The sequence below is a fragment of the Paralichthys olivaceus genome, chromosome 4, assembly GCF_024713975.1.
Source record: "Paralichthys olivaceus isolate ysfri-2021 chromosome 4, ASM2471397v2, whole genome shotgun sequence".
In the NCBI taxonomy this organism is placed as follows: Eukaryota; Metazoa; Chordata; class Actinopteri; order Pleuronectiformes; family Paralichthyidae; genus Paralichthys; species Paralichthys olivaceus.
Window position 1 is genome coordinate 19723235 of NC_091096.1, and position 14222 is coordinate 19737456.

The 14222-nt window shown below is 40.0% G+C and overlaps 1 protein-coding gene across 4 annotated transcripts in view; it reads left to right on the forward strand.

Moving 5' to 3' along the window:
* The window catches only part of si:dkeyp-14d3.1 (transmembrane protein 132C), a 135720-nt gene that overhangs the window by 68340 nt on the left and 53158 nt on the right, over nucleotides 1-14222 (forward strand). For all 4 annotated transcript variants that reach the window (XM_020094097.2, XM_069524112.1, XM_020094099.2 and 1 more), the window contains exon 3: nucleotides 8348-8494. In XM_020094097.2, the coding sequence (XP_019949656.2) occupies nucleotides 8348-8494 (147 nt within the window). The remainder of the gene's footprint in view (nucleotides 1-8347; nucleotides 8495-14222) is intronic.

Here is a 14222-nt window from a genome sequence, read left to right on the forward strand (position 1 = left end):
GTTAAAATGTAAAGGAATGTTAAAAACAATATTTATTCGAAATAAATATACGTGAGGGAGAGACAGGTGGACAATTTGTTTTATGCAGATGTTGACCCCAAACAAGAAAGGATAAAATATTGACATTTGTTAAATGCATTAGCAGCTGCCCCCCACAGCTAACTTTGGTAGATGCTGGACAATATCAACCATATCAGCATAGTAATTAAAAATCCCTAGTTGTGTTATGGACAGATAAACCAACATTGCCATTTACGCTGCACTCACAGGTATGACTTGCTTGCATGCTTTACGGTGAGGAGGCCCGACACTTGCTGCCAGTGGATACTAACACAATAAATAAAATCCGAGGCCAGATGAACACACACCAGGTTATCCAAGTGTCTCTGCCTCCTCTTTTGCTTCAACATGATTTGGTTGGCTGGCACCTGCAACTGAGTATTTGATTAAACACGGTTTGAATCCTGCATGAAAAGTTGACCCTTCTTTCTGCTGTATTCACTGAGTGAGCAGTGTTTTGGTTGGAGCCTCCAGTACATACAGTTTATGTGCTGTCCTGCAGTATATCAGTGTATCAGTACGCAGGAACACATAACTGTACATCTGAATGCTTTAATTTCTAATTGGGAGGGTCATTGGGGTGAATACATCAATAACATCACAATCAAAAAGATATGAGATAATGACCCAATATGCACACTCAGATACACAAACACAAACAATCATCAAAAAGTGTCTTTGAATTTCTGACACTTTGGAAAAGTTTTCTTGTGTTTTTGTATATTGCAGACATTTGACTGTTGAGATATGTAGCTTCGGGGTTGCAGTGTGGGCGTATGGCCTGATTTATTTTTTGTTTGCCACTGTATGTGTGTGTGTGTGTGTTCCGGCATCTGCAGCAATGCTTTGCGTAGCAGCAGACTAGTAGATGAGTGGAGTGCTTTACACCGTTCTATTAGGCGTCATCTACAAACCATAACAATGCACTGTCCTCCCGCTGCCTCTCTCCCATGCCCCCACGCAGCAACTCCTCTCTTTTCCCTCTTCCCAACTGAGCTACATTCCCTGCACATTGTTTATGTAGGCGGGATGGCACAATAAAACAGGAAGCATTTCTTGAGGGAGCTGCTGGTTGTGGATGAATATGGTCCTCGGAGGAATGGTCAGAATAGGTCACCAGCCCCTACGATGCATGTGAGCCAAGTGCAGCCCGACATATAGCCAGTTGGAGGGAGGCCACAGAGACAACTGGACTGCAGGTCGAGTCACGGGACACAGACCACTGGCTGGGGACTCCCATTATCGTCCAGCCTCAACCTTATTGTATTTCCCCTGGAAATGTTTTTCTTTCTCTGCCCCGCTGAGAAGAAGCTCTCCTACTTATCTCATCACTATTTATTAAGGGAGCCCCTGAGGAGTCCAAGCGTACAGTCAAGACAGAGCAAGGATTGGTGGTCGAGGGCGAGCAGTGACACAGTCAGGAGAGGAAAATAAAGTGAGATAGAATACACTGTAGCTGCTGCATAATTTCCTTTACTTTCTATCCATGACAGGCTCATGATGACTTGAAATGGCATTACAGTCAGGAGTGGACCATGCTGTGTTATCTGATTGCCTCTGCACCACCTTCATCCACTTCTCTTTGTTCTGCTCAGTTTGGTCCACGGTACAAGCTTGTCAGGTTCTCTCATGATTGCTGACAATTTTGAGGAGTTGGATCTTGTGTAAGTTTAGCCTGTCAGCTAAATGTAGCAGCCTTTTCCTTTTTTCCATCTTTAGCCGTTTATTTCCCCTCCAGTTTCTCATAATACTTGATATTCAGAGCCACCAATGGTAGCTCAGTGGCTTCACAGGAAAGCTGTTAACAGTGAGATGAGCCCAGGTGCATTGATATATGATGTTACCTTCTCTTTCATTTTCAGAGGGAGTGTCAACATGACAAACTTTGAGGAGAGATCTAACCAGTTTGCCCTGGAATCCATTTCCTTATGTTCAGTGATGCATGTTAGCTTCACCAAATGCAAGATTAAGAAAAACATATGTAGGGAAAAATGGGCTGATTTTGGGGAAAGGTAGTATCAATCAGAATTGTTATGCAGAACCAATTTAATTATTTAGCTATCAATATAATTTCGGAGTCAGTATAACAACACTAATGAAACTGTCATCACATGGTTTGCCTATAATGCATACATTTATTTTGACTAATAATGAACCTGAGTTTAAGTAGAACAAGCAAATAATGAGTTAGTTTCAGTGTGGAGGTTTCCAGAGATGGGGCAGGTGATGATGCAGCAGCAGAGGTGTGGAGGTTAAGATTCTGTGAAAGTTTAGATTAGATTGAGGAAGACTAGGACAGCTAGTACTGGTGACAAAAGAAAAAACAACAGTTGCCGCTCGGTGACATAATTTAAATTGAAAAGAAATTCATGAAGGGTTTTGAAGATATCTGACTTTGAGATGTCTGGGTGAATGAATGAGTGAGGGTGAGTGACCTTGTGAGTTCAGGCTCACATTTCAGTGTGGCAGTGCTGTCCTCTATTCGGTCTGACTTGGAGTTAGGCTCCCTTCTCTCTTCAATTCATCTTGAAGGATAATCCATTCTGCTGCATGTAGCTCCATGTAGGTGAAGAGTAAGTTCTGGAGGTTAAAGCAAGGCAGCACAGGATGTTGGCCCCATGCTGCTACAGGGTTCTTTGTGCCATCAACCCACAGCTCTCCGGGGCAGTTAGCAGTTTGCTTGTCATACTGTCATACTGCCTGCTCCAAGGTCTTTGATTGTGTTTGAATGTAAATACCAAATATATTTTAATATCTGCCTATTCAGCAAATGGCCTCACAACTCATTTGTACCAGTGGGAAGATAATTAGTCCTGAAGGGAAGGAGTGGGTGGAGGTGGTTGAGGCACTAATGTCTCCTGTGTTCTGCACAGAGATTTCCTATGCATATAAAGATACAGCTTAGGAGGGTAATGATTAAAACATAGCTAGATATAGACTCAAACAGTATAAAGGAGGAGTGAACCTTTATCTTATCAAGGGCTTTTTGAGTTTACATAATATATATCACATTTTGTAAAGGCGTCTGATGTCAGATGGTAGTAATGATGATGCTACTTACAGCAGGTTTTCTAGGTTTGGGTCAGTCGGCTTTGCAAGACTCAGTTTTGCTCACAGCAGCAGTATGTTGTCCCAAACAGTAGAGTGAGTGTTTCATACTTAGTTTATAGTTGAGTAAATTCCTTTTGTTCGTTGTCAGGCACATCAGCTGGCACATCAAATGACACATCAAATATGTTCAGTTCCTTTGTTCACTTTTCTTGTCCTGAAACCTGAAGCCAAATGTCTGACGAAATTTTGCAAACCAGCATTTTCAAATGTCAGAGCAGGCTTTTGTTCTTTGAGTGTAGAAATGTACAGTGTTACAGCTTTCCAGTTGCACTTGCCTCTGTAGAGACGGCTTTCAAAGACAATGATTTCTCCCTCATATCCAACTCCTTCGGCAAAAAAGGTTAGTTGGTTGGTATGTCTGAAAAGAATTGGAAATTTCCTGTGGTGTTCCTCTGTGTTTTTTTGTAGTATTTTGTGCCATATCAAGAATCCTCTCTGAAATAGTTCTTTGAGACAAAGATTTGATGGACACTCAGACTTTGTTAACTGTTAGTATTTTTCCTCACAGCTCATCCAGTTAAGCCGCATGTTCCTCGCTGCAATAGTGCTAGAGATAGTTTTTTTCATTTTTGTGACCAAGTCCCCAAACTTGGGACACTGGGTTGTTTTTTACTTCAACAAGAAAAGTAATTGATTGTCCACTTGTCTTAAAGCGTGACATTTCGCTTCTACTTTTCTTTTCTTGACAGTTGCCATGATGCATGTCAGTGATGATTCATAACAGCTACAGTAAGTGTGTGTTCGCCCTGGACAGGCATATGGCCTCGAAGAACCACCTTGGAGGACATGCTTGTCCACTATTTTATGTTATTTTCATTTATTACTTTTATCTCCATTTCTGAGCTTTTGTATTCATGAATTGCCTCAAACACTCATAGACAGCATAGAGCGCAGAGGTCTGCCATCTCCCACCTGGGGTATAAATGTACAGCTACGTGAAGGGTGTGCTGTTCAGAGTATAAAACTGACTGTCAATTGGTCCACCACTATGTTCCAGACTGAAACTTCAGATTCTGTGCTGACATTCATGGTTCTCAGATGATGACTTTGGTAATGTAATAATCTTCACTCTAGCCGACCATTCGATTGGCATTTTTGATCTGAACTGATATATCTTGATGGATATTGGATGGAATAACAGGAAATTTGGTATAAATATTCACGATGAAACTTGTAATGCAAGCAGCAGGTAAATATTTTAATTGTACGGTAAAGGTCTTTTGTGAGACGTGACAACAATTGAATAGATTGCCATCATATTTGGTAGAAACCCAAAAAAGATAAAATGTAATAACATTTCTTCCAGCGTCATCAGAACAAATGTTCTATTTGCGATACCTGGCAAACCTATGAAAATAATCGGTCAATATTTAGTTCAAAGTGTCATGCCTGGAATGCTCAATATTGGTTTTAAAACATTTGAGGATTGCTTACTTGGTTATGTTTTTAGAAGTACCCTATTTGAAGGCTTATACCCCCCAGCAGAGGTTAACACTGGAATCTGATAGCCGCATTTGATCCTATTTAGCTTGCAGGAGCTTCTCCGTTGGCTGGTTACAAGGCCGAACTGACCATTAAGTTAATAAAAGACACTTCAACCATTCTCCAGCAACTTCTCAGTGAGCTTGGATATGGTCTGTTGAGTAATGACTGGCTTCCCTGTGAGACTTAACTGTGTTTAAAACATTCTGAAGCCTCACTAGAAAACCACTGATAGACATCCTGATCACTGAAGTGTAAAGAAACCAGATACAAGACCCTGCTGCTCCCGTTGGGACACGAGGAGGCCTGTGTCGGAGCTTTTTCTGTTACAGTTGTATGCTCACTGCCAGTAAGTTCCTCCTCAGCACTTCCTTTCACTCCGGCTTAAACAGTGGACCTTCCATCTTTGGGTTGACACTGTAAGCTTTTATTTTGTGATGTTCTGTGTATTACAGTGTTTGCAGTGGGTCAAGATGAAGTGTCGTAATTAAATTTTTGGTGGAGCCACTTTACCTCCACATTTCTCACATACAGTAAATAGGTTGAGGCGATCTCCTGCTGCACCAATATGTTGAAGTTTTGCAAACTGGTGCTGTCAGGCAAAGGATGATAAATGGGAACAATAATACAGACTACAAGACAAGACTGCAGACTGGTGTTTATAACGTATAAAATATATAATATCTTGTGTCTGCTTTATTGATTCTAGTTGTTGTGGAAAATCCGGGTATTTAACTGTGCTCTAAAACTCTATGTGGCCAGTAATTTAAAGAATTTTGAATAAAATAAACATGACAGTAATAGTATGCTAACAGGCAACAAAACTAGCACAATTCAGCACATTGTGCAATGAACCTCTTTACATCAAAACTGTAACAAGTACCAGGTTTCAAACCATTATACAGCAGTTTTATATAGATCAAGTACTCCCCATGGAAGATTACTCTCCTGTGTAAAATTGCCAGTGCTCCCTTTTCCCATCGAGTCTCTGTTGTTATAACTGTAGCCAACCCCTCCTACTTTAGTTTTCATCATCATCTTCCTTTGCAGAATTTGAATCGACATCCTGATAAGAAGAGACAGAAAACAAAAAGGCCTAGGAGAAAAGATGTTGTAATTTAAGTAAACCTATAACCTTTTGACTATCACCTTCTTGTCAGCGGCGGTAAACCAAATTAATCACATATGTGGGTGCAACATCACCCTCAGTGAGGCATGCTGCTCCACCGCACATAACTCTGTTAACTGGGAAAGAATGAGACAGATCCAGAGTCACTGCTGAGAAATGACGATCTCATTCAGAAACCCAATATTTCTTTGTGTTATCAGGCAGAACACTTTACAGTTCATCTCAGGTCTTACATGCTTTGAAAGATGGCAAACTATGATTGGTCAGGGTGTGATGTTTAGTGCACCATGTCTTTCAGCCAGGTCAAAGAATTTATGAGTGTTTGGCTGCCTGGACCGACACAGATCTAATCTAAAAAGACAAAAACACTGTGTCGTCTGAGACCAAACGTGATGTTCTGGAAAATCGGTAAATATCTTTAGGCCGTTACACACAACACAGAGGACAGAAGAGAGAACACTGCAACACAGATATGATTATTAGACAAACACATGCACATATGGAGCAGACACACACACTTACCCAGAGTAACCCTTGTGTGTTTATCTTCATTCTTATGGAGACGGGAAGTATACCATCTGTCATATTACCCATTTTCATTTCGTATATAACCCCCTTCAAAACATGATAAGACACCACATCAAAGAAAGAGGCTTGACTGCAGGGCAGATACAGTCATTTGCAAACAGACAGGCAATCACATAGTGCATGTTAAAGTGCAGCAACAAATTCAAGATGAAAGCAAAGTCCTATCTTTGGTCTCATCTGCCAACCTTGTATGGATTGGATAGGAAAAGTGATTGGTCCTTCTCTTATAATTTATTTTTATCGTCAATCCTGGAATTTCTCTGTCACCTAGACAGAATCACAAAGGCCTTTGAGCATATTATACAATGGAGCATTTGTCTAAGTCTATTTTAAGTTAACATGACAACATCTTACATTCAGTGCAAAGTGGTGCCATGAACGACACTAGTGCTCCTTTAGACTGACACATTTGTAATTTTTCCATCCAGCACCCATGTGATTGCACTTGTGAGCCCCCAGAGGTGGGTTAGTATTAAAATGAGGTTTGCTAAGGTGCATTGTTAGCCATTGCTACCGTAAGGCAATGGAAAGCAATTACCCACCACCCAATTTTGACCCACAAAAACCTGGACTGAGTTCTGTGGCACAGTATTTCACACAAGGGACAATGTCAACATTGTGATATGAACATCTATAACTTTGCGCAGGATGAATGTACACTTTCATTGTTCGGCTTTCAGATGGTCTGCTTGTTTTAACGTTTAACAGTAAATCCGCACTTATGCCAGCAATCAGTCAAAGGTGCAATCAAACCATGATTACATGATTAATTAAGAGACAAGTAAACATACAATCCATCTGAACCATGCACCTCTGCAGCAACCATTTTCCCAGTTTTCCTCAGCAAAAGTGTATTTTGACCCATCCTTAATGCTCTTGTCCTGACATATGCGCTTTAGACCATGTGCTTAGATTCTATAAATGGACCCTGTTCATACTTGTATCTCTCCTCTCTGTTGAGTGCAAATACTTTGCAACATGGGTCACCTTTAAAGGTCCAGTGTGTAAGATTTAGGTGAAAGGGAACTATTGGCAGAAATTTAATGTAGAATAATCCTCATGATGTTTTCACTAGTTTGTTTCATCTAAATTGTATGAATTGTAGTTTTCTTTACCCCAGAAAAGGCCCTTTATATTTAAATACTTTATATTTACATCGAGGGGACCCTCTCTACGGAGGCCACCATGTTTTTTACATTAGTCCAGACTGAACAAACTAAACACCTATTGAGTTTTTATGACAATTAAAGGCTACCACAGGTTCTTTTTAATGTTTGGAAGGAAAGTGTGAGGTGAGGGGTGTTCAGCTGCAACATGCAATTTTAACACTAGATATCAAAAAATTCTACACACTGTACCTTTAAGGGAGATTTTCATTTGCAGATTTTGTTTTCCTGTGGACATTTTCCTGCTTTGTACACCACTGAGCCAAGGACATTGACACTGCAATTCTTTCAGCAGTCAAAGAATCTTTTCATAATTTACAGACTGCCAGAGAGTGTTACCTAGAGAGGTAAATGAGGGAGAGGAGTGACAAAATGGTATCAGCACCTTCACCACAGATGGCAGGAAAAAGAGTTGTTTGTTATGCAATCATATTGATGCATACAATTTAGAATTAAACTCAATGACACTGTAGCAAAGATGTAAACCAGCAGCTGTCACACAGCTTACGAGACACACAAATAGCAGGTGCTGTATGTGTTGTGTTTACTTGATGAACTGCTGCAACTCACTGATAACACGCATGTTTGAAACCGCCAGTTGTTCTCCTTTGAAACAGAAACAGTGTGATCGAAACCAAGATAACAGCTGTGACATCTTTGAAGACGACACAGTGCAGTGAACCATCTGGATAATGTAATTCGAGGCAGACTGATGGGAATAAAAATCATTGTCTTTTTGGATGCAGCTGCTGTGCAGGGATCAGTTGGATGTATCCAATGATTCATAAACTCATCTTTTCTGTCTCCACAGAGTTAAGTTGAAAGAAGGAGTGACGTTTCTTGGGGCTCGACCCAGCAACCCAACTCAGTGGATGGTTAGCCAGGATGTGAGGAGTGAAGGCCACCGAGTAGTGACTCTGCACTGCCGCAGGAAGGAGTCTGGCTATGATCAGCCAAGGTAAGCAGACATACATTGATTTTCAAGGAACGCTAAGAAACTGGCCTATTAACGTTTCCTTAATTAAGTTATGAAAAGAAACATATAAATGTATTTCCAGCTCATAACTTTCATTCAGTTACATATATTTTCACATTGGCAAACACCCTAACCCTTCATACCTTCAGGAGACAAGGAGCAACATTAGGAATTATTTCAGCATGCATGGTAAATCTAAGCACATTATTCAGTTTAAATGTTTGCTCTTTTTTGGTCTCTACAAACTGCTAAATTCTTCACCATAGCTAGCTTTGTCTGTTTGTAATTTAGTGCTGGGAAGATAGCATACATAAAAGCAAAAGAATGAGCTGAAAATAGCAAATCATTATCACTAGCAGGTGACCTGATACACAGGCATTATGTCTATTGTTAATATATAAAATATCAAATGTTGTAGTTTTAATGTCTCTAGTAAATGATTTCATATAAACATTGAGATGTATATTTGTACATGAAGTCTTCCACAGGCCACTGTCGTCACATTTGGTTTTGGCTTTTTTAAAATATATTCTTTTAATATAATGCTAAAACAAACTTTACTTTACAACACAATTAAATATTACTTTCGGGTTAGAGGTTAGAGTTATATTCTCACTTTAGCGATACTCAGCCACTGTGTTTGCAATGTAGATTATTGAGTACTGGTCTAACCGCCTCAAAAATTTATCTACAGTCCCTAACCTAGTCTTAGAGAGTGCTATTGCTGATCATTCACATTTTACAAGAGGCACTGGAGCACTGACACCTGCAGTGAGAATGGTCTTCTAAGTGATGTTTCCTTTGGTGAAATGACACACTTGACTTGACATAAAGGCCATGGGATATGTCTGCTGAGACCACTGTGGGGAGGGGAAAGTTAATAGACTATTGCAATATCCCCTCTTCTCTGTCTGTCTTTCCCTCCCTCCCCATGTCTAAATATATATATTTATGTATAATGTATCCTCCCTCTTCCCTTGCGCTGTCTTTTTTTATTTGCATACTTATTTCCTCAGCTGCCATAGCTGCCACAGCCTCAGAGTTGTTGTGGTCATATCCAATCTGCATTCACGTCCTTAAACTAATCTGGCAGATAGCAAAGTGATTGCCAGCACTGGGAGAAAGGTTGCTGTGTTAATTAACTGCTGATTGAAGGCTTTTGTGTGTTTTAATGGTTTTTCCCTCTCGGATCAGGAAGCAGTTTTAATACATCTAACTTTCTAGTGACAGGTGTAATTTTATGGATTAGAGGCAGATTTGGGACAGGAGAAAGCTCCACTTATTTGCTCTTTAGCTTTCGTTCCACTTAACGAACTCTAAACCACTCCCTTAAGAAAACAGGATACTTGACACTGCAACTGCAACTTTATAATCAAAGTTGTGCTTGGGATTTTCTAAGTGTAGATCAGTCCATGAAATGTGCAATTTAAATCTGTTGGTCCAGTGATTTTGTTGAGACATGCTGCTATTAGTGGATCACAGCGAGGAATGATCACAGTGTAACTACAACTGCGCAGCACATAAAACAAAGATAGCTGTGCCTCCTTTTGGACGTCAGACCAGGCTTATAAAGATTTTCCTCCACTGACATCTCATACAGTAATTTGCTGTGTGATACCGCAGTGCTGCATTCAGACCTGCCTGTTACAGATGGTTGTATTCACACCTCAGTGCCATCTTTTTGAACCCAGTTTGATATTTTTACTCCTCAGACTATATAGTACAACTTTACTTTATAAGAAGCCATTTGCAAACATGAGCTGCCTTGGGAAGTCATAGTCACCTTCGCACTGGAACTTCTGACATCTCAATCTTATTAATAAAAAGGTTTCAGCTGATGGCAAATACACTGAAATGCAAAATACGCAGTTGATAATCTTTATGTTTGCATCTGCATCATCTGAAACCTCTTTTTATTTACTGAAACAATAAGGCCAGAATAAAGCTGTAGTTTGTGATCATGACTAATGGCATACAGTGAGCTATAAGTGTGAGCTGGAAATTATGTGTTACCAAATATTTGCCTCATTACTGTTCATGCGATTTAAAATGCTTAGAGTTGGTATATATATATATATATATATATATATATAATTTTTCTAAGCAGCATGAATCCTGAAAACCATTTAGCTTCTCTCCGTCGGCTGGTGTCAACAATTAAGCAAATAATCTCAGGAATACATTGAGCATGAACATTTTGTTGATAAACTTTTTGTTTTAAAATCTCACAGAAGCCTGACTATGTGTATAAATTTGTCTGAGTGGAATATTAACCAATAGCCTTTCAATGGATCTTATATCAAACGCATGTGCATGGCTGTAAGCGGAGCTGCAGCAGCATCTTGAATGAGATAAAAAAGAGCTTTCAACAAACTGCAGCAGTGAGTCGCAACACTTGGCAGCTGGCTCCTCCTTCCCTCCAGAGCCTCTCTCCCCTTTTTATGCAGGTATTACTCTCTCTGCTCTGCCTCATGACCCTAAACACAAACACACACTTACACACCTACACACTCATATACACAGTCTGGCCCTGTTACTGTTGTAAAATCATGTTTTATTGATTTTCTAAGTGAAGGAACCAGAGACAAGAGTGAGCATATTTAGTCTAATCCTTGCTGTTTGGGCCATGTACGATGGACTGCTCCTTAATCCCCACAGCTGTCAAAGTCACTTCACAGAGAAGACCAAAGACGCCCCATGATAGCTGTATAATACACAATGCTCCAATTTTTCTTTCGTCTTGTCCTCCCTGCTCCCAGTCATTTCAATGAAGCTCTTTTAGAAAGGGATTAGACACAGCTATCTCATCTGTTGAGCTGTCATTCAGCCTCCTTTCTTCTCTCTGCTGCGTCCTCCACTATAGGAGGATGATGAGGTGTGTAGGTCAAACAAATATGGAGCTAGTTTGTATCCGAATGTTTGTTTATTAAGCAAAAGAATGAACGGGATTTTTACATGTATCCATTTATATTTAAGGAACTGCAGGACTTAGCTTCCATTCTCAAGAGCCCCTCTCCTTAGAAATGCAATGTACTTGAACAGTGACCACCAGGATTTGTGGGTGATTTGTAATTGCACATAAAACATGTGCACATATCTGTGTTGAATACAGTTTATAATCATCTTCATGGCCTCGCTGATAACTGTTCACTTCCAGTCCTTCCAGTATTACTTTATTTCAGCCCACTCAAAGTCAAACATTCATATCAAATCATTTGCCCTTGATATTTCTCAACTTTTTGAAGTATTATTCATCCATTTAGAGACAGTTTAAGCATTGGAATGTAACTAAGAAAGGATGATGATGAAAGCATGAAAGGGAGAAAGTATGGAAAGCTGAAGACATTACTAAACTAAACAAAAGCATGTTTCTTTTCAAATATTTTGAGCAACATCCATGTTCCTGTACCATTTCAATCAGGAGAGACTTGTAGAAAAATAAATGGGAACTAGAAGGGTCTCCTGAAAGTGCAAATACCTCCAGCAAGGCTAATGCCTTATATTTCGATGTCAAAGTCGTGTTTCCCATTAATTATATAAACTGTAGCGGCCAGCCATATTCTAATTTGTCCCATCTCAGTTTCATTATGAACCCAAAAAGAGCTCTCTAACGTAGTGTTTTTCTCTCTTGCTGCTGTCTGCTTCTTGCACTGTTATTTGCCTCATGCTGACTCGTGTTATCGTCCATACAGTTGTTAAGTCCACTCAGATAGTCAGACCTCATAGTTTGAGGTGCAGTTGTCTCGATACCCACAAGTAGACAATGCAGTTCTCTCTCATGCAAGAACTGTGCATGTGACTTTTGTTCAGCTTTATTTCAACACGACTACACATAACAAATGTAAATTACTTAAACCCAGTATTTGACAAGTTTTGCAACTTTCCTTTTGCCCGTTCACAATCTTGGGTCACATTAATGCAAATTTAACAAAGTTAAAAACTGAGACATGCAGATGAAAAAACAACACTCAAATATTCTTTTCTAAATGTCAAAGTAAAGGTTCAGTATAGATGGATCATTGTCACTGCTGTGGACTGAATTGTGAAATTGACTTAAGTGTCATTGAATAATGTCTGTGGTGCTGCTAATTGAAGCCTTTGTGTGTGTGCTATGATGGGAGCTCCTGGGCCACTGCAGGCATGAGAGCCCAGCGTCGCTGATGGGTCAGGTGTACTCCTTGTGCAGGTTCAGTCAGTCACTCGGAGCTGCTGACTGTGGCCAGCTGAGCCGCTCCTTTGTTCCCATTCACAGCTGATGCTCCAACCACACCCGACTCACAATGAAAACCCATTTAGAAGATAAAATAAACCTGACATTGCCATTGTACACTTGCCCTGTTTCCTCTTTCTGCTATTTAAGCTTTCAAATTGAAATATCATCCATTATAAAACATAACATACGTTTTTTGACAGTATTCCTCAAACAATACAAGACACATTCTTTTCAAGTGGCGTGACATATTTTTGATTTAGTTTCCTGACTGCGCACACTTGTCCTCCCCCTGACTGGTGTCTTCCAGTCTAATAAAGGCAATACTGAGGTGACAGTTTTTCATCAAGGCCTGCCACAGTGTAAAGACAGGTTGGGCTTCTGACAGAAAATAACAGAGCTGAATTCACCCTGAAGAAAATGCCACCAAACAGCTTTTCAGCTCAATAAAAGGAGACCTTAGCATGCTATGATGAGCTAATAGCTGTCCATGGTCTTGTCTTGAAATGAAAAAGCCAGATCTGCTCCAGAGGGCTTCAAATCATCATATCAGCAATGACTTCTGAGTAAAGCACTTGTTGATATAAAACCTCCTGTAAGGGTTGGTTCACCATTAGAAATTGTGCCATGGGTCTGGGGATAAGGCTGAGGGCAGAGACGTTATTACTTTGCACAATTACGATTACTATGCAGCAATTACTATGCAATATACAGTAGTCATAATGCTGTGCTCGTTATTTAATTAAAGTGATTGATAGATGATGACTTTAAAGCAAATGCATTAATCAGTGGCACAAGAGGCCTCTCAGGGTTTCACCACATATAGGTTGATAGTCAACATCGTAAAAGTTTGAAGAGTGATGTCTTGTTTCCTCAAGTTTGGTTTTAATTAATTATTTGATGCTATAAAAATGTAGTAAAGTGTCATGATTGACAGCTGAAACTGACTCATGATTTGTAGAATGGTGTATTGACAGGAACTCACCACCACAGTTCCACCCCTGATTGGTACTGTGCAGACTGACTTCAAATGGACAAGATGGCAGCGTTCATAATATTATTGTGCCTTCATTTCTACAGTCTAAGGTTACATTAACAATATAGCTGTTCAGGACTGGTGCATATAAGCATAGCTCCACTGTATCTATTTATGAATTTTTTGCTTTGTGCTATGTTAGATTTCCATTGATGCCGCTTCACTACAACAGAGAAAAATGAGTCACACCAGAAGGGGACAAAATTGCTCTGTGGAGTACATATGTTGGCTGGAGTGCACTTTGTTAGATTGAAAAGTTCACTTTGTCACAATTAAAAGCAAGCCCTTTCAAAACAAAAGCAGTCCTGCTTCCTCAGCATGTCATAAGCCTTAAGTGAAGGCCTCAGTAAAAGTGCTATGTCTGGGTCTTGGTAGTTCATTAAGACTGTCTGGGTGCAGATGGATCTCCCTTGTGAGCCTCGAGTTCATTAATCCCCCACACCACACCCAGCAGATGGACAGCA